General features: G+C 60.0%; 1 protein-coding gene across 4 annotated transcripts in view; it reads right to left on the bottom strand.

Annotated features, from left to right (window-relative positions):
• The window catches only part of CASZ1 (castor zinc finger 1), a 143,974-nt gene that overhangs the window by 25,225 nt on the left and 91,133 nt on the right, over positions 1-27,616 (bottom strand). For 3 of the 4 annotated variants that reach the window (XM_059375427.1, XM_059375428.1, XM_059375429.1), the window contains one exon: positions 26,525-26,563. In XM_059375427.1, coding sequence (XP_059231410.1) covers positions 26,525-26,540 — 16 coding nt within the window. In that variant the 5' untranslated portion in view covers positions 26,541-26,563. Of the gene's footprint in view, positions 1-26,524; positions 26,564-27,003; positions 27,153-27,616 lie in introns of those variants that run through there. The other variant, XM_059375425.1, reaches the window with a different exon arrangement.

The following is a 27,616-nucleotide window of genomic DNA, read 5'->3' on the forward strand; positions in this document are numbered from 1 at the left end:
CGCAGCCCTCGAAGGCCTGGTTGATTCCGGGAAGCCCACATCCCAGCCTGGAGAAGCCACAGCTGGAAGAGGTTGGGTTCCTCAGATCCCCAGCAGCGAGCCCGAAGGCTGCAGGCGCGGTGCCGATCTCCTGCACAAGACGGAAACTCTAACGAAGGCTGCCCGAGGTGTTGCCACCTCCATCACGGCTGCTGAGCGGGGGCGCCCAGGGTCCGGGGTGGGGGTCCAGCGCCCAGCAAGTCCCCTCACCACACAGCCTGTGACGTGCCAGGAGGGCCAAGGGTGGACACACATACGCCTGCTTGCGTGCCTGTCTGTCTGTCCTCCGCCCTTCCATCTGTCCATTTAGTCAGCTCCTGCTGTGTGCCAGATCCCGTGGTGGGCCCCACACGCAGGTTCAGCCCAAGCAGGCTTTGGGCACGGGGGGCCCTGCTGGAGTCTCTCAGTGGTGGGACCCCCTTGCGTGGGCTTGTCTGAGTGTCCACCCACAGTGGTCAAAAAAAGGCCCCTCATTCCGGGACCCTGAGTGAGGGCAGGGCTCTACTCCCCAGGCCGTGGACGGAAGGGTCTCCCCTGTAATGGGTCAACCCCCCCACCACCTGGAAGGCCCCCGAGAGGCACGCTCAGACAGGATGACGGCACCTGGGCCTCCCCAGGGACCCCGTCCGAGGAGACTCGGCTTGCGTGCACGGGCGCTCGTACGATGCCCAGCAGCCCCAGAGCGGCCCTGGAGCTGGCCGCCTATGCACAAGGCCTCACTAAGCCCAGCGGTCCGGCGACCTAGCCCAGGCCAGGCAGCACCCTGCCAGAGAAGGCTCTGCTCCACTCCCAGTCCTGGGGTCCTGGCTCTGCTGGGCCCCACCCTTGCCCAGGCCAGAGGCCCACTCTATCCCAAGTTCACCCAGATCTCCAAGTCTGTGCTGCCCACACCCAAGTCTCCAAGCACTGACGTGGGCTCCTCCTCAAAGTGCGGCGATGGGTCCCCTATTCCCACTGTCCCGCCTAACTGCTGGGCTGGCTGCCAGGCTGCACGCTACCAAGTTTCCTCCAGCAGACCCAGAGGCCGCGGGCCTCACCTGGCCCCGTCTGTCCTCTGCCCTGGTGGGGAAGCGAAGGGGGGGGAGCAGGGGAGCCTGCTCTATTTTTACCAGGAGGTAAGCAGCCAAGTGTATATGGCCGACAGCAAATGGATCTATAAATATTTATCCCAAGGAAGAGGGAAGCAGAAGCTCCCAGGGCTGCACTTGCCGCTGGTGACAGCCCCTCCCCGGGCCCACCCCCAGCCCGCAGGCCCCTTTGCTCCGCCTACACCCCCCACACCTGCCCTCCAGCTGCCGCTCTGCCCCAGCCCACCTGCCTTCCAGATGTTGCCCTCCCTCTGACTCTACTCCCGGCCCCAGGGGTAGAGGCGGAGAAGGCATGTGGGCCGGGGGAGCAGGGCAGGAGGCAGAGGCTAGGGCAGCCGTAGGGAGTATGAAAGAGCTCAGGTCCCAGTTGCCTGCCCATCCGTCTGCCTTCCGGCCCACTCCGCGGAGCCCTTCTCCCCTCCCCCTCGCTCAGGGCCCTGGGACATACAGACTACCCCCCTTGTGGTCTGACCCCAGGCTCCTGTCCATGTAAACATTCCCCCGACTTTCTTCCCTAAAATATAAACGCCGTGGCCAGGCCTCAATGGGAGGAAGCCATCCGTCCCCGGCCCTGTCACTGCCCCTTTCATCTCCTTCCCGCCACCAGCCTGCCCGCTGCTCTATTTACACTGGACACTTCCTCTGGGAACAATACTGCCCAGGAGGCAGGCTTCGGCCAGAGGGTGGGAAGGCGAGGGGACTCCTGCCCTGCTTACTCAGGGCCGCGCTCCAGAAGGGAGGCAAGGGGCCGGGCCGCTCAGGTGGGCCTCGTCAGGCCCGGGGCAAGGGCTGGCCAGGACCTGCGCACAGGTAGCAAGCCCAGCGGCCCTCCCAGACTCTCACCCGTGGCCCCGGTGGCTCTGGCCCCGTGCGGTGAGCCTCAGGAGGTGGCACGGCTCCAGGACATACCTGGTTCTCCCCCTTGCTAGCTCAGGACCCTGGGCGGTCTCTGTCCCCGAGAAAGGGCCACGGGGCTATAAGGTGGGAGAGCTGTGGCAAGCAAGGACCCGAGAGAAGGCTGCTGAGCTCCGCTGGGGACAAGCAAGTAGGTGTGATGCACACCTAGGCACAAGATCCCAAGACCTGGACATCTCGCCCAGTGCAGAAGAGAGAGGAGAGCAGAGAGGCTGGGGGGCCTGGTGGGGGACAGGCTGCCCACTCAGCAAAAACAGCACGGCCCTCCCATCAGCTCCCAGGGTCTGACCCTTCCCTCCCAGGGCTCCAAACTCCACCAGCCCACCTGCACGCCGCTTTCCTCTCTGAGCTGAGCAGATCCTGGCGGCAGGCCGGCAGGGGCAGAAATCGGACACACATTTCTGGGTACTATCTCACCGTATGCCTCACGATGACCCAGCCAAGCAGGGACCGCCATCATCCCATTTGATGGAAGAGGCAACTGATCCCGGAGCCACGCAGACACCCCAGAGCCTGGGCTCACAGAGGCCCCAGGATCAGCGAGGCGCTAGAACTGCCACCATGTCCCCAGTTCGGGCTCCTGGGTGGGCTGTGGGAAGTCTTGGGCCTCTCTGCGCCACCTCCTCCTCACTCCCACCCCCGGTTCCCATAACACAGAGCCCCCTAAAGTGTTAACTGCAATGGGTAAAATGGTGCAGCAGATTGCTACAATAAATAATTTACTGATATTTATAAATATTCAAATCAGCCAGCTTCAGAAATCAAATGACGGGAGGGCCTCGGGAGAAGGGCCCGTTATGGCAGGAATCTCATCACTCCCTGCAAAGGCTGAGGCGGCCAGGGCTCCTGCCAGTTACGGGGGAGACAGGGGGGCTCCTAGAGCTGCACCTGGGCCCCTGGTCCCTCATCTCAGGGGACTAAAGGGCTGGGGGTGGCTGGGACAGCTCCACCCCCTGGCCAGGTTGGGGCCAGCCCTGTCCCTGACCCGCGCAGCCCACGCTCAAGGGGATGAGAGGCTCCAGTGCCCGGTGCCCACGGCCTGGGTCTCCAAGTTGCCTGTCCTGCTGTGGGCGGGGGTGGGGGCGCGGTCCCTGGGGGCTGGGCAGGCCTGGCAGCGCCCCCCCCCCCCCCCCCGCACTCGTGAGTAATGTGTTTCGGGGCTGGGCGGCCTGTCAGCTACCAGGCTCCGGGTGCTTTATGGGCTCTGCCTGGTGGCTTTGAACTCCCTGGTAGGAAATAAAGTTCTCCCTGTGCGTCCCTTCTAAACATTTCACTCAGTGGAAACGGTGTTTAAGAAAAATGAGGACATATTTCTTCCTAAGGATGCAGTGTCCCCTTTGGGCAGCCTAATGCCCGCTGTATATCAGGGGGTGGGGAGGCAGGGCCCGGGCACCCGTCCCCTGGGGTGGGGATGCTCCAGGGCCCACCTGTCCGTGGCCAGGCAGCTCAGGGGCCACGGGCACTGCCAGGCCACTGGTGGCTGCCCTGTCCCACAGCCCAGAGGGACAGGGCAGCTGACTGGCTCTGAATACCTGGCCTATGCCAGAGACCACACCGGGCACTTCACAGTATCGCTTCAGTGGACGCCCCCCTCCCCATCCCCATGAGACTTTTGACCTGTCCCCATTTCCAGACGAGGAAGCAGAGCCTGGTGAGATTGGTAACTGCCCATGGTACCCACCCCCATGTCAGTGCTGGAACTGGACTCCCACGGGGCTCGGATGTCCGCGGTCATGGTCTAACACCCCCCCATACCCCTCCCACAGCCTCCCAGTCTGGGTGGTGGCAACGTTGGAGCCTCCACCCTGTCATCCCTAAGAACTTGAACTTGATGGGCCACAGGCCCCAGTTTTGGCGGGGGGATGCATCTATGTTTGTTCAATAGCCCCTCTGAGTTCCTTCTAGGGGCCAGGCTCTGGGCTTAATCCTCTGGACACGACGTGAGCAAGAAAGACTGTCCTGGTTCCTGCCATCCCAGCCAGCCCAAATTTAGACAAGGGGGCAGAGGTTCACGTCATTACAAGCACGACCGCTGCGGTGGAAGGTCCAGGTGCCACAGGGGCAGTGAGCCTGGGGAGTCAGAAGATCCTCCCAGGGACAGGCGTCCCATTCCCTGCTCCCCCCAAGCTCCGTGACCAACTCCTCCCACCTCTCTCCTTGCCCCCACTGCCAGCCCAGTTCGCTCCCCTATCTTCTATCTTCTCCGGCTGTGACCCCTCCCCCAGCCAGCACCTGTCCCCTAGGAGAGGGTGTCCTCCTCTCTCGGGCCAGCTTGGAACAGAAGGGCTGTCCAGCTTTTGTGGGCGGGAGCAGTGGCCGCTGCTTCCCAGGGCTCTCAGCCAGGCCTGCTGGTCCCCAGCAGCGTTAAGACGGGAACTGGGGGGGCCCCGGCCACGGGGCCCTACTTGCCCCCCTTTGTTTATTTATTTATTATGATTTTTTAGTCCAGTTAAAAGGTTTACTATCCAGACGCGTCTAAGTGGCCTCACTTAGCGTAAGTAACTCTATAAATCAGGGCAACTGTTAGCATCCACCGCGCGGGCTGGCTATCAATCTCCCCCAGGTCACAGCCAAACAGGAAGGGGAGAAAAAAAGAGCTACCACCCAGGGGAGATTTAAAACACACATACACACACACACGGGCGCGCTTGAGGCACACACACACACACATGCACCGTGCACACGCGCGCACACTCGGGCGGCTCCCTATTTGTACAATCATGTTAGAAGTCACACATGCACAAGCAGAGCGGCCCGGAAACTGGCCATGCCGCGTGTGGTCATGATAACAAACGAGGCTCCTGCAGCCGAACAGGGAGTCAGAGGCCTAGGGCAGGGAGCCTCTGTGGGGCCCCGAAGGCCCGGAGCTCACTGCTGGAGCTGCCCTGCTGGGGGAAGTGGCTCTGGAGGGCCGGGGAGGGGCTCCGCTTGGTCCCCTCCGCTCTCTGTGGCCCCTGCCTCTGCAAACCCAAAGGGCTGAGCGTTCCCCTTTTGCGTGCCCAAGGTAAACAGCAGGGAGGCTGGGGCTCGCTGTGGTCCCGGGTCTTTGCCAGGTGCACCCGAGGCCGGGCACGCCCCCCGACACAGGGTGGCACCATCTGAAGGAGTGACCAGCTGCCTCGGAGGGTGCCAAAGCTAGGAGAGCGGCCGGAGCCACCTGTCTACAGGGACGCCCCACCTTTTTCCTCCCCTAGGTGTGGTTGGATGTGCACATAGACTGGACACAGGCCCCTACCGCCATCACCCCAAGAGGCCCCAGACCTGGAAGGACCCACTGGCTGGGCCACAGCAGGCAGCGGAGTGGGAGAGGCCTCCCCTGGCCTGCTCTGTGGATCCCCGCGGCCAGACAAGGCGGCCCGACGGGGGACCGGGGGACGGCCCACCCGGGACCCACCTCTCCCACCTCGCCCTGGAGGCCTCCCGGCTCACCCGCCCGCCTGCCCGCAGCATCTCCCGTGAACTCTATTTCTCTTTCCTCTCTGAAAACAACTGAGCTGTAAATACTGTTTAACCTTCTCCCCCCCCCCCCCCCCCCCCCCCCCCCCTCCGCACTATAAAAACACAAATATGCCATAACTCAGCCGGCCCGGCCGCCCAGCCTCCAACATGCCCCGCGCCCGGGCCTCTCAGGAAGGTCATTACAAACGACTTTCCGATTCACTGCTCCTGAAATAATTTTGTGTATTAAAACCTGAATCTGCACTTTCTGGGGCCGAAAGCCTCGCTTAATTATGGCGGGTGTCCTTGGGACGGACAGTGATCCTTCACTCGCCAGCCCGCTCCAGCCCTCCGCCCGCCAGCCCGCCCCCCTCCCTGGGCCCAATCTGTTTTCAAAGTGTGTCTGTCCTTTATTAAATTGTTTTCTTTTCCACATTATCAGTTGCCATGGAGACCTCATCTCTCGGATTATTTGAATTTCATTATATCTATTGATTTGGGAGCATTTCATCTTTTTTATTGTTTTTCTGTCAATTTTCAAAACGAATAACCATCTAATTTGCGTCAGTGCTGATTATGTTTGTCCCTCAATAGAGGTCGGCAGCTGCGCTGGGGAAACAAATCAATGAAAAACCATCATAAAACTCCCCACTCCAGTCTCCGGGATGTGTGGGTGACATTCCACGCCTGTGAGAGACACACTCATCAGCTCCAAGTTCGGCTACGGTGGCAGCGCTCGGCTCCACGTCCGCCTCTTCTGGCCTTAATATTTAATTTCGCGATTTGGGCCATTATTAGTGGTGTTTTTATTAGTGCGTGTGCATGTGAGTGTCTGGTGGTGAGCCGGCTGCTCCGTTAATTTGTGGGTGAGGCTGGGAAAGCCCAGAGGAGGGCAGGGTGGACGGTGCCGGGGGTGCGGTGGGAAGTGGAAGGAGCAGGAGGGGAGCCCCGAGGAGGGGGGCGGGGGGCCCCCGGGAACGGAAGGACCATGCCGAGGGCCCGGAAAAGGGGGGTCGCGGAAGGGGGACCAAACGAAGGGGAGGAAAAGAGGGAATTCAAATTGCTTACTTTGTTGGTTTTTTTTAAATAATTTATGCAATTTTAAGCATTTATGTATAAATTTTTTAATAAGCCACCCTGGAGCAGGATGGCCATTAACATCCCAACGTCCTTCTGTCCAATGGGCTGGCGGAGAGGATCAATTTCTGAGAGTACTTTCCCTTTTTTATGACATGATAAAATGCTTTTAAAGCAACTTACACAAATATGGAAATTTTTTTTTTCTTTTTTCCCTGTCCCCTCTCCCTTCCCCTAACAGCCTTCTTATCCACCAGGGTGCGGGGCAGGGGGGCGGGGGTGTATGTGTGTGCACGCACGCGGGGACACGCACGCGCACGCGTTCACACGCACACACACACACACACGCACGCTTGTGCTCCTCCTGCTCCCTCTCCTGCTGGGGAGGGGGGCTGCGGGGGGGCTGGCAGGGAGACAGCCCCAGTTCTAACTGGAACTGGCCGCCTGTCCTTCTAACAAGGGCATAAACTTTCATTACCCATGCACGCAGTCAAAGACAATTTAGGGAAACGCGCTGCTCGGAAAAGGAAAACCTCAGCGATTCGTGACCCACGCCGCTGCCATCTGGGGGGCTCTCGCCTCCAGCTCCAGGGAGCCTGGGCCCTGAACCTCTGGCCCTGCCCACTGGGAGGGTCAGGGAGGGGCCCTCGTGGGGGGAGCCTGTGGAGGGAGGGGAGAGAGCAGAGGGAGAGCAAGGGTCTCTGCCTTGGCTGGCAGAGAACACCCGGGCAGACCAGAGGGCAGTGCCCCTTGCTGTGCTCTCCCCCAACATGCCTTCACCAGCCCCACCAGGCATGGGCCTCCGAGGGCAAGCATGGGGCTCCTGCCCTTCTGCACCCAGTGCTGGCGCAGAGCAGAAGCTTAGCTCTGTGGATGGATGGCGGGATGGAGGGATGGATGGGCGGGCAGATGGAGGGACCGAGTGAAGACAAAGTAGGAAATCAGGCCCAGACGCCCTCAGACCCCAGCAGGAGACTCACAGATGCTGGAGAAAGGCTCCCTGTCCAGGTTATGGGGATGGGACAGGAGTGCCTCTGGGTAGAGAGGATGGGGGGCACTGGAGCAAGAGGGGCGGCCTGGCTACCATCGCCCCTACCCTAGGCCTGAGTCCCAACTCCCTGAGATGGAGCCAGGTCTTGTGAGGAAGAGGGCACGTGTCCTCCGCCCAGCCTTGGGGACAACCCTTACTTCCATGCCCCCTTCCCTTGCAGCCCTTCCTCCCTAGGGCGAGCAGGACGAGGGGCCCAAGGGGGGAGCCCCGCCCCAGGGCTGAGGGGGATGGTCCTGGTTCCCAGCACAGAGCCTGGAGCCTTTCCGGGACTTGCCGCTGCCGGACAGTGCCCGGCCCTCCCGTAACACCCATGCTTGGGCACTGGGACTCCGGCTGCGTCCAGATCAGACAAACCGACACCAGAATCTCAGTCCTCCTCTTAAAGCTTGCCACTTCTGACAGAGTTTGGTCTCTGCCCTGGAACTCAGTGTCCTCCTCTGAAACAGGGCTCTTGAAAGTATGGCATCGAGTGACCGGTCTGGCACAGCACCACGGAGCACGTGGGGCCTGCCCCTTTACTGGACAGTGACTCTGGGCAGGGTCCTGTCTTGGGAGCAGGGAGGGCTGCTCCCTCCCAGACCTGGGGGCAGACGCGGGCAGGGCAGAGAGTCCAGCCTCCCTGAGCTCTAGGAACTCTGGGTCCTCCTGCTTCTCCCAACCCCCAAAGCCCCTTTTACTCCTGGGCCCCTCAGCTGTCCAGGCTACTGAGACCCGAGTTCCCTCCTACCCTCGAGTTCCAGAGCATCTCCTGGGAAGCATCTCTCCCTCTGGGTGGGCCTGACCTTTGGCAGTCCAGGAAGGGCGCCTCAGCGTTCTTGGAGGCAGCAGCAAGGGGCACCCCTGCTGTCACCAGGCCACCCCAGCCCTTGGTGGGGACCTGAGGGGAGCCCACCCTCCGCCCCTTCTGTGCTCAGATGCCCCCCCCAACTGTCATTAAAATAACAAGTTTCTGTTACAATCTAAACATTCCCACATCGCATAAAGGGTTATATTACACCCGAGTCACTCCCGGGCCCGTGTTTGCACAGAAAAGCTCACGGCAGGTCCCCCCTCCTGACGAAGTGACTTATTAAAGTTTAAACAGTAATTAACAGAACAATAAAAATAAAGGGATGTTTGGGGAGTCATAGCGCACACAGGGTTTTTGGCAGTGCCAGCAGTTTTTCAGTGCCCTGTGCTGGCAGCAAAATGCGACTGTGAAGCCAGGGGGGACGGAGGACGGGGCCGGGCTGGGGCCAGGGAGGCTTCAGGCCTGAGGGGTAAGGAAGCTTGGCCAGACTGTGGGGGAGGGGAAGCGGGGCCCGGGACGGGGACGCGGAGCTGGGCGGGGGCCACCATCCCCCCCACCCCCAGACCCAGAGGAGCAGGGTGGGTACCCCGGGAGCAGGAGAGAGAGAGAAGGCCTGACGCCGGCAGGAAACGGCCAAGCCCAGGCTTTGCCATACCAGAGCCCAGCTTGGCCCCGGGCACTTCCGGGAGCCCAGTGCCTTGGTCACATCCAGCCAACTCCAGCGCGGCCCTGGCTGGGGGAGCCCTGTGGGCATCACCAGACCCTGCCGAGAATGATTCCCAGGGCTGGACCCCGGCCACTCTGGGCTCCTCTCCCAGTCGGGCAGGTAGCTCTCCCGGCTCCTGTGGCTGGGACACCGCATACCCCTCAGATCTCTCCGGGAGCTTCTGGCCACTAGGAAACACGAGCAAGGACTCAGTGGCAGGGAGATTAACCCACTCACACTGGGCCCCAAAGGGAGGAAGCCCGGGGCCATGGAAGCCAGGGTGGGCCCCGCTGGTGGGAGTCCTCACTCAAAAACTGCCCCAGGGAGCTGGTCCCGGAGGGCTGGTCCAAGACCAAGCCAGTCATCCTTCACCCTCTCTGGTTCTCCCTGCACAAGCTCCGCCTAGAGGCTCAGACACCTGGCCATAGGGATGGCCGAGAGCCAGGAAGGAGCCCTGGAAAGAGGAGGGGCTCCACCTGGACAAGGCCAGCACGGTCTGCTTTTTCCTAAAGCTGTGGGGGCTGGGGAGGAAGGGGGGGGGTGGGAACTCCTGGAGGCCACAGTGCATGTGTGTTCTCAAACGCCGGCCGGGTGACGGGTACCAGGTGCTGCTGGGCCGGCCTCGGACTTAGCAGCCCCCAGATGCCCTTACTTCATCCCTCTCCCAGACTCCTTGGGCTGCCCTGGGCTGTGCTGTGGGCCGTTCCCTCTCTCTCTCTCTCTGACCTTATAATATCAGAGCCCGTGGCTAGTCTTGAGGACCTCGCCTACATGCCCACTGCCTATGCCTGTCCTTCCCAGAGAAGCCCCTGCACAAAGCTCCCTCCTCACCGCACAGGATTCATTCCCAAAGCGGTTTTGGGTACAGCACCTGCAACTGCAGTTCTTCTCACAAGGGCAGAGCAAACGGCCAACCTGGGGACACCATGAGGCCCTCAAGCACTCTTGACCCTTCTCTTGGCCTCTTCCACCTCCCCGTGCTTCAGTGCACCAACCTGTCCAGGCCTGCCTGGGCATCTGACCTCTGCTGGAGCCTCTCTCCACCATGGTGGCTGCCCCGAGTGGCCCGGACCAGCACCCAGCCAAGACCGGCCCCAGGCTCGGCAAAATCAGCTCCATTGGGTGGCTGGCACTGGGTCCTGGCCAGTTCCCCCGCATCACAGCTATGGGGGTGGACATGAGCTGCTGATAGCCACACGGGGAGGTGAGGCGCTGGGTCGGTGCCGGATATACTCTCTTAGCTCTGTGTCTCTTGGGATCTAGTTCCTGCGCAGCTGGCGGGCATAAAGGGCAGGGACTCTGGCTCTGGGGGCGCCCATGGTGCACGGCCATGCCCCTGCCTCTCACCAAGTTCCCGCAGGTACATCTAGGGGAGTGCTGGGCCCAAATGACCTCCCTGCCGCCTGGGCTCTAGGCAAGAAGAACTTTGCCCTGAAGACGTGGAGAAGAGGCAGTAGGAGAAGGGCTCTCCTCCCCCTCTTTCCTGGGCAGAGTGCTTTGGGGCTCCACCCCCTGCCCCAAGATGAGTGAGGGTCAGGCAGAGAGAGCTCAAGAAGGGGGCAGGCGATGCTTCCCAATCCCCCAGTGCTCAGTTTGGGAGCCAGCCTGGAAGGAAGTCGGGACTCAATCCCCCCCTTGCTCCTGGAGGAGGCCCCCCACCAAGTCACCCAGCACCAAAGCTGGGGTAGAGCCGGGAGACAGTCAGGGTTAGGATAAGGACTGCTGGAAGGAGGGCAGGTGGGGCCAGTGAGCTTCTAACAGGTGTGTTGTAATGTGGGGCAAACTGGGAGCAGAGTGCTCATCCTAATCTGCTCTGTTTCTAGAACCTTCTACCTTTTCCCTTATTGCAGGGGCATGGCGAGGAGCTCTGGCTGGACAAGGAGCTCCAAGCGTGGCAACAATCAGAGCACAGGTTGCCCTAGATCTGCATAGAACTTTAGAACTGGAAGGGAACTGAGGCCCAGGAGGTTGAGAGGCTCGTCCGTCAGAAGCCCACGTCACTAACTTGGGAGGACCAGACAAATCCAGAGCCTCAGTTCCCCACCTGGGCCGCTCCCATGACCAGCAGATCAAATTGCTCCCCATTGTGCTTTAAAGGGGAACTTTCTGCAGCCCTCGCAGACTGACTGCTCCAGGACCCACTGGCCCCAAACCCCACAAGGGCTCCCTGCTGGAAAAGCTTCAACCCCATACTGGACCATCTGGGCAAGGCTCTGAACCAACACTTCCAGGGTGCAGGGCCTGCGAGGGGTGCACGGGGAGAGCCTGCGGCCTGGCTCACGCCCTGGAAAAGGGGCAGGACACGGGGGTGGCCATCTGAGGGAGAGCCTGCCTGGGCTCAGGGCGGGAGCATGTGTGTTCGAGGAAGGGGACCCTCCTCTTGCAGAGACTGAGACCCCCAGAACTTGCGATTTGTTCTGCAAAGGGGAAAACAGGGCCAAGCACCGTTCAGGGACTTAGAGGAAAGGCCCGAGAGAGAGGCAGCCCCGGGCGAGAAGGTGGGGACGCGGCAGCAGGTGGCAGAGGGGTGCCGTGGGGGACGCCGCTGTCCCCACCCTCCCTACAGCCCATCTCCACAATCCCTTTGCTGAGGCTGCCAACGACATGAGGGGACTAATTTAGGAGTATTTTTAAAACTGTGGCCCTGGTGGAGGGGTTTAGCAGTTGTCAGCCATCTGGAGTAAGGAATTACCGTCACCTCCCTGATCCTATAGCCCTAAACCCAAAGCTGGTTACAGCTCAAGGGGGAGGCAGCAGGTGGGTGGGGTGGGGGCCTGTCCCAGGGAGGTGGCCCCAGGCCTGGGGAGCCCCTCCCTTTGCCCTGGGAAGGGGGCCTGGGTCTGGGGAGGGGGCTGGAGAGCCCCGTGTCCTCTGTGCCCACTCGGGCTCCCCCGCCTGCTCACGCGCGCTCACTCCCCGGGCCGCGCCGGCTCGCGCAGGGGCCGTCAGGTAAATTAGATCTGAAAGCTGACAATTTCTGACCATATTTCCTTGATTATTTCAAACAAATGCACAGCAGCCGCTGTAAGGAGATTAAAGTGACATAAACGTCCCGAGTGGGAGGGGGGAGGGCAGAGGATTCAGGTCACCCCCATCCGTCCCCCGCCTGACAGACGCTATATCGCTATCCAATCCAATAAAAAATCCCCCCCTTTTGCTTTAATTAATTTTACAGCTAGCTTGCTTAATTACTTTCAATCAAAATCCTCCTGCCATCGCAAAATTAGAGATGGTTGAGCTCCATTAGCCTAAATTCTTCATTTCCATATAGAAAAGAGGCTGTCTGCGTATCCAGCCTGGGCCCCTGGCAGGACAGACGCCCGTCTGCCCGCCCGCTGCCAGCCAGCCCACTCCTGGCCTGCACTCCCTGGCTGGCTGTGGACTGGGCATTTCCCCCATCCCACTCCACCACTGCTCTTGGTGGCTGGGGGGGGGGGGGGGGCAGAGTTGAGGTCCGGGAGGGTTACACGCCCCCCCAGACCCCACCCCTTCCCCTGACTCATGCAGAGAGACTGCGGAGCAGAGCAGAGCTGGACGGCCAGGGCCCTGGGGCCGGCAGCTCCTGGCTGAAGGAATGGCGGATCCTGGGATCCTGCTTTCCTGCTCAGGGGCCCCTGCTGCTCCCTGGAGGAGCCTAGTCCCCTGGCTGCCCAAGCCCCCCATGGGACCCTTCTAAGTCCCCTGCCTCAGGCCTCTTCAGGAAGCAGAGCTCCTGGGAGGACAGAAGCCCTTCCTGCCTTGCACTTAGGCCCTGGTCGGTGGAGACCCCTGGAACCCACAGCACCCAGGGTCCCCTCCCTGCTGTCTCTAGGCCGGAGTCCTTGCTCACTATCTGAGCGACTCCAGGGCCAGCTGTCTCAATGGTGCTAACAGACCACGCAAGCAGCCCCCACAGACTCTGGTGTTCTCCAGGGGGCCCCGTGTGGGCCCCTCCTCGTCCTCTCATATCCCTGGTTCCCAGTTTGCAACAGCTGCTCCTCCACCCCCAGCCTGGGTCGGGTGGGTGGCGGCTCTGGGCTCTGTCCACATCCTGTGCCTGCACTGGCTCTCTTCTCCTCCCCTCCACCTGCCTCCTCCTGGCAGCCCCCAACCCCAACTCCGGAAGCTCCGCTTCAGGTTTTCCATCCTACAGCCCTGAGTGTCACCACAGGGTCCGGCCCAACCTGGGCTCCAGCTGATTAAGGATCTGCAACAGGATGTAGGGATTACAGTAAAACCTGGCTCCGGATCTACAGGGGCAGGGGGCCAAGTCCTGGCTCTGGGACTCCCCTCCTCTCCCATTTCTGCACGCCTCCTTCCTCTCGCCTGCCCAAGGGCCTGGAAGGCTGACCCTCTGGGGCCTTCCTGGGGTCTTGGCTGGACTCTGAGAAGTGGATGACAAGGGGTGGCATTATGGGACCCAGGCCAAATCTGGCAAAAAGGCAGTGTGGGGATGGGGTGGGGATGGGGAGTTACGGCTGAAATCTGCCCTGGACCATTTAACAACGGGACCGGACTGGGCGCTAACCTGGTCCTCCTCAGGGAACAGGTACAGAGGCAAGGTGTCCCGGCTCTGACCTCTGGGCACAGGTGGAGCAAGGGAGAAAGGAAGCGCTCTAAAGGCTCCGTGAGGCCCTTCTAGGCAGCGGACCTTATGGCTGCCCCATTGCTATGGAGGAATGACTCTGGGGTGTGGGGCCAGCTCAGGTTCGGTGAGGAAACTGACCCTGGACCCCCAGAGCCTGGCTTCCCGGACACCAGGGGCCCCCTGGTCTGTCTCTGGGCTCCTCACTTCTAAGGGTCAGTGCACGTCCTCCTCTTTCGCAGCCCCGCTGAGTTTCTCCGATACATCCCAAGTACCTACAGGCAGATACTTCCCAGACTCCGGCTGGCCCTAGGGACTCAGGGAGCACGGTTCCAGGTGTCAGAGGGCTGGAGTCTCCTGGGGAAGACACACCAGCCTGGGAGCATTCTGCACACCACGGAAGGCCTGGGTGGAGGCCAGCTGTGAGTTCGAGGAGGGCCTCATGGAGGCCAGCAGGTGCAGGAGGTAAGAGGTGGGTAGTAAGCAGATACCCGGACTCGTGCCACAGTCCCAGCTGGACTCCCCTGGGCTTCTGCAGCAGCTCTGCCCCCTACGCGGGTCTGCACTCTCCCCTGCCCCCTCTTCAGCGAGGCATCAGCAGGAGGAACGGGGAGCAGCCCACCCCTCTGTGTCACTTGCTGACTTCCGGGCTACTCCCCCGTCCCCCAGGAACAGGGCTGAGCCCATTCCTGCTCTGCCTCCAAGCACTGTCCCTGGCACAGATAGGTCTACTTGGTAGGAGGGTGGCTGGAAGAGCAAGTCCCTGGCCAGTTAGCCAGAGCTTGAAGGAGCACGGCCCTAGTGGACTGGCACAATTCACCACCCAGCCCTGGCCCGCCAGCCAGCACCTGTGGAACAGGGAACAGCAGCCCCACCCCCATAACCTCCTTCAGTTCAGGGACTGGCTAATCACACCAGGACCTCCATGCATCCATGCATCCCTCCAACATCCCAGGTGAAATTTCACTTCCTCCTGGAAGCCCTCGGAGATCACCACACTCTGTAGGGCCCTGGCCTCGTCCTCTCCTGACGCCCTGCTCCGTGTGCAGCTTTGGTAATGACTTGCTTAATGACCCTTCTATCTCCTTAGACTGCAGGATCCGTAGGACAGAACTACTGTTTTAGCAGAGCGCCTGACCCAAATAAATATTTACCGAATGAATACAGAAAACTAAGTGCTTCTTAAGTTCATTAGGGGAAGAGCGGGGATGAGGGGTGTGTGGCCGTGCTTCTGTACCAAGCAGGCCCTGTGGAGCTCTAGGAACCCCTCCTCCCTGGCATGAGACAGAGGCTGAAGCTTTTGGGTCTCTGACCCTCTTGCGCCTCAGGCTCACCTCCAAATGCCCTTCGCAGGGCTCTGCCTCGAGAACAAAAGAGGCCCCAGTTGTTCCAACATTTCTCTGGGAGAGGAACAACTGTTACCAGCCAGGCCCCTTCGGAATCAATCCAGCAACTGTTTGCACTGTGCTGCCCAGCTCTCCCTCCACCTCCAGTCTCTGTCCCAAAAAGGAGAAAAGAAACTGAAAAAAGATGGGGCGAAAATCCCATCCACAGCCCCACCACCTTCCTGAAGCCCCTCTCAAGTCTGCCTGAAAATGTTATTAACACAAAGAGGGCACAGGGACAGACACCTGCCCCAGCAAGCAACCGGGACAGCCACAGCAGAGGGTGAGGCTGTGAGATCAGGACCCAAAAAAAGGAGAAGGGAGAGATCAAAGCGGAGGGAGGGGGTGTGGAGGGCAGTGGCAGAGCAGGGAGAGCCGGCCTGGCCCAGGAGAACAGCTCCGGGGTGAGGGACAGACGGAGAGGCCACAGGCCAGTAGAGACCCCAGAATTGGAGGCTCCCTGAGGCCAGGCTGAATGGAGAGGCAGGAGGCTTCTGTGGGGGCAGTGGCTACGGCGTGGGGGAAAGAGGGACAAAGAAGTTGACTGGGGAGGAGAGAGAGGTCTATTAAAAACCTCTCAGTGCATAACACAAAATGTCAGGGTTTATAGCTTCATTCTTGGCATTGCCGGGACCGAGAACCCTGCACAGAAATGTCACCGCTTGTCATGTTTAATCACCTGCTGTTTGTTAACACCTTCCCTGCAAGGAGCCTGTCTCAATCTGCCCCTGGGCCCCCAGGGGACCCCGAAACAGAAAACATCCTGGGTTCCTTCTCTGGGCTCTTGGCCCTGCCCTGGGGTCTCCAGGGAGGCACGCCATTCACCACCTATCTGAAGGCCTCCCGGGAACTCCCAAAGTGACCCTTCCAATCAGGCAGGCCCAGGGAAGGGGCCCATGCCGACTGAGCAGGAGGCTGAACCCTCTGGCCGGGGGCTGGGTGTTCCCAGGCTGCCTGTCTCCTGCTCCGTCTACCACCGGCCTTTCTAGAGCTGGCTGGCCGACTGTCCCCCCTGTCTAACCCAGCATCACTCCCTCCCCTCCAGGGGTGAGAAAAGATGAACAGAGGAGGGCCCGCTCAGATCCCCACAGGCAGGAGTTCCCCAATCAGTCTGCTTGAACAGCAACTGCCGTAGAACATGGAACATTTGCAGCTCCTGTCCGCGTAGTTACAACCCAGGCTCACACCAGCTGAGGTTCCGGCTTGGCTCACTCTTGGAACATGCTTTCCTGAGTTGTTTAGACTAGGAATTCTCAGTCCTAATGCCCCATAATTCCTTCCTCTGGGGTGGCGGTGGGGGGAATAGGTGTGCGGTAGGAGCCTGGAAGAGGCCACTCAAGCAGCCTTAGTCCGCCCCAGAGCACCCGGCCGCTCCAGAGCACCCGGCCGCTCCCTCCCTCCCTCTGAAAGCAGCGTGGGCAACACGGGGGAAAGGAGCGGGTCCCCTCTGGGATTACACCTGCCATGCGCAATACAGCCCCTGGGCTCAAACCGCAGGCAAGGACAGCAGCAAGTTTATCCTCTCTGGTTCCCAAGGAGGCCCCATTGCTTCTAGAAGCCGTGAAGGCCAATGGTGATATGCACCCCTTCGCTGAGCTGCAAGTGTCTCCTGGTGAACCAGGGGAAACATCCCTCCAGCGAAGTCTATGCGTACACAGAAACACATCCACAAACTCGCTTTTGCTGTCCTGTCTCCTAGGGGAACGCCCATTCGTTTAGACTCTCCTCCTGAAGGGCCCAGCGTCCAGTCTGCACATTTCCATTTCACCAAAGAGACAAGTCAGGATGTTTCCCCACTCCTCTGCAACCCTTCCCTGCACACAGAGGGGGAGACCCTTTTTCAGGAGATAGGCAGGGACGAGTGCCTCGAGGGGAGGCTTCCTCCAAAAAGCTCAAAATGCAACCGTGTGAAAAAGTGCGCTTTATTTTGCAGGGAAGGCCCAGGGTGTGCCACAGGTTACTGGCGGGATCTCGGGGGGACCTAGAGATGTTTGGGGCAGTGGGCCCAGCAGCACGGGAGATATCCAGGAGCAGGCTGCCAGCAGAGAGGTCCTCCAGCAAGACCCTCTTCCCCATGGGAGGCAGCCCCACTCCCTGACCTATCCGTGTCTCTGAGCCATAGGACAACTCCCTGTCTTTCTCCCGGGGACTGCAGTATTAGACGTGGAGAGCTCAGAATCTCTCGGAAGGCAGGTAGGCACCAGGTAAACTTGCAGGTGCTCTGCTGTCATGATCCTGCCCCGTGTGCCCATCCTTGCCATAGGGGGAAGGGCTCAGCGGAAAGGGGCGGGGCATGGAGGTGGGTGCCCAGGGGCAAGTCCCTTCCTGTGCCCTGCAGAGGCTCCGAGGCAGTGCCTCGTCCAGCCTGGGAAGGCTTGTATCATACCCGCTTGAGTTCACACACGTCAAAGGCAGCAGCCCTAGTAGCTGGGGGTTTTAGGTGGTGCCTGTCGTAAATCACCCATCCTGGACAGAGAGCAGTCTAGTCCAGGAGGTGCTTGGGCTCTCTGGGACCCCAAGGGAGGGGCCGTGTCAATCAGCCTGTCCACCGGCCTCCAGAACTCAGGTATTCACAGGATGTGGGTCTTTCCGGTCCTGGGCGAACTAGGGCGGCTGGTCGCCATGCTGGGATCTGGAAAGTGCTCCCGAAGCTCTGTGTTCTTGGGTGTCAAGAGACATGCTCCTGGGTGAACTGACTACTACCCAGAGCCTTCTCATGTCTGAGGGACATCAAACTTGAGCCTCTCCCACTTGAGGGCTTTGAAAAGCCGGTCCCCGGCATTGACAGGGACTTGAGCATGCATGGGACGTGTCCTCTTGGCTCAGCAGGCCATGGTGAAGCACGAGAGGAGCCGGGGGGGGCAGGGCCTGGCCTGAGGTTTAGGGGACCCCGACTCTAGACCTGTTCTGCCCAAGCCACTTGGCTTTATCCGATGAGCACACGGCCTCCCAGCCAGGCCCTCTGGTATAACCCTTCCATTAACTTACTATTCGATGGGAAATTACGCCTCACCCAGGAATATAAGTTTTCATCTTATTTTAAGTTAGATTCTTAAAGCAATTAGCAAGGCATCTGGCGATGACCTCACCGCTGTGGCTGGGCCCCGCAGGGGAGGAGGGCTGCCCTGAAGCTGCACAGACCCCGGGCTCCAGGCCATGGGGGAGCTCAGGGAGAGCTGGGAGCCCCTGGACACCTGTCCTGGGTCCTGGGAGGGAGGTTGGTTGGGGGGGGGGGGGGGGCGCAGTAGTGTCTGATACTCGCTATTTGTGGAAAAACGCCTTTCCCGCACCACCTGCCCCGTGAAGCTCCCGGTGGCAGTTGCCGAAAAGCCTCAGCAGCTGGGGCCGCGGGCACATTTTCTATTTTTAATTGTCTGATTCGGAATATTAACTCATCTAGGTCCGCTCCCAAGACAGACTCCGTAGCCAGAGGGTTTCCCCCATTTCCCAGACCTTCCTCTCTTTCTCCCTCTCGAGTCAGAAATCAACTTTGAAATTAAAAATTGGAGACGCAGACCTCGGTGAGTTTGCAAAGGATCAGGGCACTGGGGAGGAAAAGCAAGTAGGCGCTCCTCACCCAGAGGCGTCCCCACCGGGCCTCTGCTCTTCCCTCTGAGCCACTGACCCAAAGTTTTGGGGCAGCAGCTACGGGCTCGAGCGCGCATAAGCACTGCCCCGGAGCCCTGCTCTTGCCAGCTGAGAAAGACTCCGTCTCTCCCCCACCCCTCCCGGTCAGCCCCACGGACTGGCTGCTCACTTGTCAATCTCGAGGGCCACCCAGAGGGGCTGGGGTCACTCAGGAGGCCCCTCGGGAAGAAGGCGCGAGCCCCTGGGCGCAGACGGCCTTGGCAAGAGGCTGACATTCCTTTTAGCTTCCATCTCCGAAAGGCAGGGAGGGCCGCGTCTCTACGGAGCCCAGAGGAGAACCTGCCAGAAACTCCTCTGTGGGAGCAACACCCAGGGCTCCCAGCCCAGTCCACCAGCGGGAAAGTCACACACGCCAGCCCGAGCCAAGTGTCACTCGAGCTTGAGGCGGATCACGCTGCTGGGAAGAGACAGTTAGGGCCAAACCCAAACACTCTGGCCTCCTCACCCCATCTTCGGGGGCCCCCCAACAGCACCGGGACCACTAGGTCTGCTTTCCCCTGCATGCCCTTGGCCCCCCTGCGACGCTCCTCCTTCTCAAGGTCACGGGGCTGTCCACACCAGGAATATTTACTCACCAGCCTGGCCCTGTTAGCAGCACTCACCACAAATATGCTTTCTGATAAAGTTGGCAGAAAAAAAGTTCTAGTGCTCAAAGCAATGTCAGAAATCATCCCCCACCCCCAGCAAGGGAGGGCGAGGTGAGGCCTGCAAACGGGCTGCACAGCCTGGCCGGAGGAGTCCTGGGGGAGGCTTCTGTCACTCTCATGGGTCTCCTTCCTGTGCTACTTCCCAACATACAGCCTGTTGCCAGGGCACCAAGGGCTGGGGACGGTTCTGAGCGAGCCCTGGGTCTCGGCCCCCAAAGGGTACAGCTCAGAAGCCAGGCCATAGTGAGCGGTCCACTGCTTCCACCGGCCAGGAGTCCTCTTGGTGGCCTCTGGAGGACAAGGCCAGCGGCCTCTTACCTCTGCTTCTCCCTGGGCCGTCTCACCTCACTGAGCCCCCTTCCCACCCACCGCCCTCCCTCAGTGCACATGGGCCTTAATGTTTTTATTACCTGTTTGACTCGCTGCCTTATTGCTTCTCCCCTTAATGGGGCCGTAACCGTGGAAACGAGGAATAAACGGCCACCAGAAAATGAGATGATTAAACAGGTCACCCTGGCAAAACAAACTCAGCCAAGGAACCTCTGGGGGTGGGGAGGGGAGGCTATCCCTCCCCCCCACCCACGGCCAGAAGGCTCAGACCAGACAGGGGACCAGCATCCTTGTCCTTAGAACTAGGGCAGATACGCTGGGGCGCCCCCTGCTGGGCAGCAGGGCACCTGGCCAACCCCTCCCCCAGGCAGCCCACCTGGCTTGCTGTGGCCTTGGGCTGAGGGGGAGGCAGGCTCTGGTCTACAGGCAGGTGATGATCTAGCCAAGAAGATGTACTTCCGGCAGCCGTGAGGTGGTGGACCCCCACTTACTCATCGCCAGTTTGCACGCAGCACATTCCCTCCCGGGGTGGGGGGGTCCCCCGAAAGCCCTATAAGGAAAGGCCAATATGGGCTAAAGCTCAGCGAAGGTTCCCTCTGGGAATCCCTGGTCTTTGGCAACACAAATGTGTCCACTCCTCTGCTCTACTCTGCTCCCCCAAAGCCAGCCAGTGCCCCAGCCTCAGGCCAGAAGGCAACAGCCTTCTTGGCTTTCAGGAGAGTCTCAGCATCCTGGAGCCCATGGCACCAGCCGAGACTGTGGGGCCAGAAGAAGCCCCAGGAGGCAGCCTATGGGATGCTCTAAGAACCACAGCCAGCTCAGGAGGGGCCCCAACGCCACGCCGGGGGACAGAGGTCCGAGGTCTCGGCAATGCAGGCTGGGCCCTCTTTATGGCACAGGGTCCACCTAGTTGCAGGGCTCCTGGGACCTGGGAGGTCCTGGGACCAAGACCTGCAGAGGATGGACATGCTGCTGTGAGGTCTGCTTGGGGGGAGATGGAGGTGGGCAGGGGGGGCGGTGGAGTCCCAGACCGCACATCAGTCACTGCCTGCTTGCCCCTCACAGGGTGGCAGGCTGCAGGCACTGAGGACCCTCCCAGGCCCAAGCCAGAGTCATGGTGAGCAGCTAATGGAGGCCCCCACCTAACCATACAATGCCTATCTTTACCCTTGGACCCCCTTCGTGTCATCCTTAATCCCAGCCCCACTCCTTCCTGTAAACCAGGCTAGAGAAAGCTCTCAAGGAGCTAAAACCCAGGTCCCAGGGGAACCGGCCAATGTTTCCTGCCTGCCTCCTTCTGCCCCCACTAAGAAGCCGGGAGGCACTTGGCAAAGAGGTACATCCATCAATCAATTCCACCAGCACTAACAGTGGGAAGGCGCGAGACCAGCCCCAGACCGAGTGCTGGGAGGGGGTGTCAACACAGAGCTAACTCTAATGGTGGCCATTAGAAGCAGGAGTAGCAGAAGCAAGCACTTTGCTTGACCTTCTGGGGGCCGGGGTCCAGAAGTCTGAGTGCCACCTGGACACACCCCTGCCGTGGGTCTAATCAGATCCTCAGAGATGCAGGCCTCCAGCCAGCCTCTTATCTGCTAGGTCTTTCCAGGGCCAACTGGGTACGAGGCTGTCAGGAGGAGGGACGAAGTAGGCAGGAGGGCCTGCCTTTAGGGAGCTGGGCGGCCTGGAGCGAAAGGGCAGAAGGCTGCGGTTGCACGATGGGAAGCAGGAGTTCTGCTGGGGGTGAGGGGCTGGGTGGCCAGGGACTAGAAGGCAAGGGAAGCAAAGTCGTGTGAAGTCCAGAAGGTGCTGGGGGTGCGGGGAACATCCCGCCACCTATCTCCTCTGTCCCGCTACTTCCCATCCTTTATCAAGTTCAAAGGTGGCTCCTTCACAGAGCTCCTGGGGCTCTCCGCCCTGTGCTCCTCTGCCCCTGGTGGCAGATGGACACACCTGTCTCCCTCCACCGGACGGCTCCTGGAACACAGGGAAGGACCAGGCAGCTTCACTGCTGTGGCAACTCTACCAGGTTCTCCCTAACACGTTCTGAATCGCCAGCCTCACCACCTGCATGGGGTCTCCTCCAGACAGGGGCACTATGAGCTGATGAATGCAGGGCATGAGGATGCCCCCCGAGGATGCCTTTGGGCAGCCAGAAGGTGAATGCTGGACCAATCGGGGTCCAAGGGCTGAAGGCCGTCCTCTGCCCCCTGGGATGGCCAGCCTTCTCCTCCTTCCTCCGGCTGTACCCTGGTCCAGGGACCCTGGGACAGCTGCTGCTTGCCTTGGGGGACCCACAGGCTGGAAATACTAGAGAGCAACTTCCTCCACCACTGCCCTCCCCAACCCCAAAGATGAGAAGGAGATGCATCCCCCACCAGGGTGGTCAAGGTTTAAAAACCAGCTCGGAGAGGGCCGTGGTAGAGGACAAGGCTGAGGGCCCCGGGTTGAGGGTTGGGAGGAGAAACGGCCTGACCCCTCTAAGCATGGCTGGGCTGCCGGAGAAAGCTGATGGGGGGACAGGCGCACCCCTAACCTGGCAGGGTCCAGGTGGAGAAGCTGGCGCCCAGAATCTTCCCGGGCCCCACCCGATCCCCAGCCCAGGGACTTGAGCCAGGGGCAGCAGCTTTAATGAGGAGATGCTGCTGCGTGACTCAGCCCTCCAAAGGTGTCTCCATTTATTTTATTTTTCCATCATAAAAACCCAAGCTGCAACTCAGCCAGATTCCCTGGCCGTGGGGGATGGGCGGACAGTGGCAGCGATGGCGAGGCGGCAAGGCGGTCTGGCTAAGTGGCCACAGTGCCCTTGTCGGAGAGGAGAGTTAATGGGTTCTCCTGGCTGGTCCCTACAGGAATAAACGGCCCAGGGTGGGGCCCTTCTAGGGATCCTTCCAGATCTATCTGCCCTTGCTGCCTCTGCCTCGTGTTGCAAGAATGGTTACGCCAGCGCTTTTATCCTGTGTTCTGCTCTGATGTCTCACAGCCAGGACCGGGGTTGGTGCGAGGGCCTCCTGGCAGTCCAGAGCCCCGGGTCTCAAATGCCTTCTTCCAAAGAGAAGGCCCAAACCATGTGCTTCTCACCTCATCCCCTCAACCCCCCCCCCCGCCCCCCCCCCCCACCGCGCCATGAACTGCCCCCACTGAAGCTTCCCAGTAAGATCCAGCTGGGAACTGGAGAGCCAGAGACCTTAAAGGTCATCTGATGCTCCAGTCCCCGCACACGTCACAGCCAGCCTCTGTTTGAATGGTACCAGGAAACTCACTACTTCCGAGTCAGCCCACTCTGTCCTTGGCTCTGACGGCTCCTTCCTGCCAAGATGGCACCTACCCCTCGCGGCAGACTGGCAGAACCGGTGCACAGCCTGACTGCAGGGACTGGCCCCAGCTTAGACTGGTCGAGTGGGTGTATCTGGCCAAGTAAAGGCTTGAGGAAGGAAAATTGAGGACAACCTGCTCCGGCTTCCTCCACCGCTGAGGCTGGGGCTGGGAAGCAATGGTGGGGGTTGGGTTGGGGTAGGGGTGTCCTGGCCCAGAGTTCCAGCAGAGCTTATCTGAGGGAAAAAGAAGCAGGCCTGGCTCAGCAAGCAGCCCCGATTCCTCCCACTGACCTCACCTTGACCCAAGGCTACCAAGTGGACAGAGCCACCCCTCTCTGGCCCTCCATCTGTGGCCATCCTCTTGAACTCAGTCTCTTGCCTCTTTGGCCCTTGATCTGGCAGGGCCTAGCTTGGATCCTGACATACAGCTCTAGCCCTGGACAGCCTCTCCTCTTCTTCTCATGCTCTCCCTGGGCAGAGTGAGGGCAGTTACAAGCAGACCCTGAGAATCAAGGGCAAGGTCCTTCCCAAAGCTTCACTGTTGCTTCGCGGCCCTTGTGCCCCGGCCTCCAGTCTTGTTGGGCCAAGTCATCAGCCTAGTGGGACCTAACCCTGGGGAGCTTCCCAACTGCAGGATGGATTTACCTGTGTCTGAAAGCTCCCTCCCCCCTCCCCTCCCCTGCCCGGCTCCCTCCCCCAGGGAAATCACTCTAAAAGGGCCTAATGGAACTATGTCCTCCCCTCTTCCTCTCTCTCCTCCCTCCCTCCTCTTTCCCTTTCCTTTTTTTTTATTAGCATTTGTGGAATTTATTCCCAAACTCTCCTAATCTTCCGTACACAACCATTTGATTTGCATAACCCAACCCCCTCTCATAAAAACTGGCTGCTAGTTTAATTAAAAAATGTAAATTTGCTGTCATCTCGGGGCCTGGTGAATTAGGACGACATCGGCATTTTTTATTGCTAAAGACGTCCAGATTGATCCAGCCCTTGGCTGAACTATGGTGGGGGAACAGGGGTCCACATGGCCTCTAAGGGTCCTGAGGTCCTGCTGTCCCCTCCTGAGAAGCCTAGGTTCTGCCACCACTGAATGGCTTCTGAACGGAATGCTTCGGGACCTGGACCTGTCCGAGGCAGGACAGGATGTTAACCCGTAATCCAATGCTTGTAGGGTCCCTGGTGTCAGCAACCTCTTTGGAGCTTGTGCCTCCAGTCTTGTCCTGTGCTAGAGAAGCTCTCCGTGGAAGCTGTCCAGGGTCCCCCCAAAGAAGAGAGCCCCTCACAGTCCCAGCAATGAACCCTGGCCAGTATTGAAACTCCAGGCCATGGCTGGGTCCAGAAGTACCTTCCAGATCTTGAGGGAAGGTGAGCACGGAGTCAAGCCAGAGATGGGCTCTGAGGGGGATCTCAGAGTTCTCACCTGCTTCCCTTTTTTTGTGAAGAGAGAAAAAAATGCTTTTCTTCTGAAGTTCTGAAATTAAGCAAAACTTCCAAATTCAAAGAAAAGGCTGAGATGGTCTCACCAGATGACTCCTCCAGGAAGCAGTCAGAACTCTGACACCCAAACCTCCCCTCACTGAGTGGCCAGAGTACAGGTCTGGGTCCTGCTGGGCTAGCCCTGCTCCAACTAGAGAACGTAGCAGTCCATCTCAGTGGCTCTTCCCAGGTTCTAGGAAAAGTTTCCAGAGCCTATCCCTGGAGTGCTGGGAGAAGTCAGTCTCCCTAAGGCCCAGGAGAGATGCTGTAAGAGGTTCTGCACACGCAGGCTCGGGAGGCTCTCTCTCCAGTCCGGGACACCTTCCAGAAGGGCTTCGGAGTCGTGCGCCCACAGCAGACTGGGAGGCACTGTTTGGCGTAACGGCAGGAGGATGGACGCCCGCTCTAGTTGGCAGCCAAGTTAGAGGGAGGAAGATGGGGAGGGTCCACCTTCCAGCTGAGTAATGCCCAGGTCCACTGTGCCCGCCCACAAGCAGAGGCCCGTCTGTAAGGACTGCTTCTTGGCTGGTTGGGTGGGGGCCCTTTTTCTGAAGAAAGGGGGTGGGGCCCGAGGGAAGGAGGTGATGAGGCACCTGATTAGAGTGGGGGTGGACTGCCTCTCTGGGGCGTGGAGGCCAGGGAGGGGCAGGGTGGCAGCACTGGCCTTAGACACCTTCACTGATTTGCCCAGCAGGGGGTGTTACACCTTCCCTGGGCGCAGAGGTCCTGAGGCCCTCCACATCCGATTACCCGAGATCACACCTGGTTGGACACTGCCACAAAACTCTGAGCCATCTCCCTCCCCACAAAATACACACCCACTTCCCAAAGCTGACCACCTTGTCACCCACCCTGGGCCCCACAGTGCTGCCTCCTTCCTGTTCTCTCTGCCTACTCCCCTTTGACCTCAGAAGGTCAAATGTCAGCTCATGGGTCCCAAGGGGCAATGCCATGAACTTGAGCCCATTATAAACAGCAACCCAACTGCCACCTCTCCTTCTATAAATGAGACACAAGGGTTCAGAGATCAGCCTCAATGAATGATAAGCCTGTTTCTTACGGACTTCTTTCAAAAACGTTTAAGACGACGACGGTGGCTTTTCCCAGGCTAGGATCCGAGGGTCCTGGTCACAGTGTGGTTTCAACAAAGAGGGCTAATTGAGAGCCTATGGTAGACCTCACTCTGGCCTCAGGTGCCCCCTCAGGAGCCCCAGATGGGAGGAGAAGCAAAATATTGAAAAAAATTAGATTAAAACCAGTAAAAACACCAACATATCAGGATAAACGGCTCCAGGCCAGCATCATGCTATCTGGAACCCTAGCCTAGGTGCCATACTAGGCGCCCCCCAAACCCAGAGACCACATTTAGTAGTTTGCCTGGTGTATCCCCTGGGGGGAGCTCAAAAGGGGGATGGGAGAGAGTCCTGGGCCCCTCACTTTGAACTGATAACAGCCGCCTCATCCCACGGATTCTCAGGTGAAAAATACTCATTAGCCATAATAAGCAGCTTGATCATCCGACACAGCCTTGTCCCAAATAAATTAAATTCCTTTACCTTGAGACAGTCGCCCCGAAACCAGACTAACCACCTTTCCCAACAGGACGCTGCTTTCAAAAACTAAACCACCCCCCACTAAAAAAATAAAAACACACACCCCACAGCCTGACACACAATCTTTGCAGGAGAAAAAGAAAAACACACCACACACTAAACACGGAGCCATTCAAAAAACACGGAGAACAAAAACCCCCACAAAAAACCCCTAAATCCTCTCTTTGGGTGCCCCCCAGCTCCCTCTCCCCTCTGTTCTTTCATAATGACAAGCATCAAATTAGTCACAGTCACTAAGCAAGTAACAAATAATAACAATAATATCATCCGAAGCCTCGCAATCCAGAAACCAGGGCGAGCGAGAAGCGCAGCGGGCGCCGGACCCTCTCCAGGCCAGCCCCCACCCCTGCTCAGCTGCTACTGCATTGGGCTAAAAATACTAACTTCCGTAAAAGAACCGAAAGAAAAGTGAAAGAGCCTCCCCTCGTTCCCACCGCCGGTACCTGTACCAAGATCCATTCTCCTCTCTTTGGTCCCAAACTCTTCGAGGAACGCCAAAAACAGAAGGGGAAAGAAAAAAACATCTGTTTAGTCTCGGGCAGCGGCCCCCGCCGCCCCTCTCCCGCCCCCCTCCGCTCGCCGCAGCCCCCAGCGAGGGCCGGACGAGTCCCCGGGACCCGGCCGGCAGTGACAGGGGGACCCGGGAGGGAGAGCGAAAGTTTCTCCCTCCCTCCCTCCCCCGTCGCTCTCACGCTCCGGCATTGCACACTCGGAGCAGCTCCTCTCGGCTCTCGAGTTTATTAAACTAAAAGAGAAACTATTTATAGACGCGGCCCGGGTCGGGGGGCCCGAGCTGCCCGAGAGGCCGAGGGGGGCCCCCCCGCCCGCGCCCGGCCCGGCCCCGCCCGCGCCCCCCGCCCGCGCCGGGGTCGAGCCCCGCGGCGGCGCCCCCTGCCCTCCCCCGCCCCACTGCCGTACTCACCATAGTCGGAGAGTCGAAAGCCGAATTCACTTAAATAATCAACTTTCATAATACTTAATTAATGCCTAATTGCAACTGATTACTCCCCGAATAACAAGTTGTTTTAAAGCCCTGATGTCATTGCTCCTGACGGTAACACTCAGGGTAACAGTTTGGCAGGAGGGAGCGGGCGGGCGGGAGCGGCCGGGGGCGCTGCCAGGCGCCGAGGTGATTGGCAGGGCGGCCGCGGCGCCGCCTCCTCCGGGCCGAGCCGCGCCGCCCCGGCAGGTGAAAGAGCAGAGCTCGGCCCGCCCGCGCGCGCGCCCGCCCGCCCGCCCGCCGCGGTGCTGGAGTGAATGGGCGCGCGCTCGCCCGCCCGCCGGCCGCGCCGCACGCGCGCCCCCGCCGCTCTGCCCCCCCCCCGCCCCCCGCCGCGTGCGCGCTCGCGCGCGGCTCCGCACACCCGCTCGGGCGGCCCGCCTCATTGGCTCAGTGATTCCCCAAACCTTAGACTTCGGGAGGAGGGAGGCGGGGACTCAGCGCGCGGACCCGGGCAGCAGGGGCGAGGCGAGCGGCACTCGCGTCCCCGAGCCAACTCTGGCCGGACAACGGCGGGCCCGCGAGCTCGCTCGCT

This window comes from Mustela nigripes, chromosome 14, assembly GCF_022355385.1.
Source record: "Mustela nigripes isolate SB6536 chromosome 14, MUSNIG.SB6536, whole genome shotgun sequence".
Taxonomy (NCBI): domain Eukaryota; kingdom Metazoa; phylum Chordata; class Mammalia; order Carnivora; family Mustelidae; genus Mustela; species Mustela nigripes.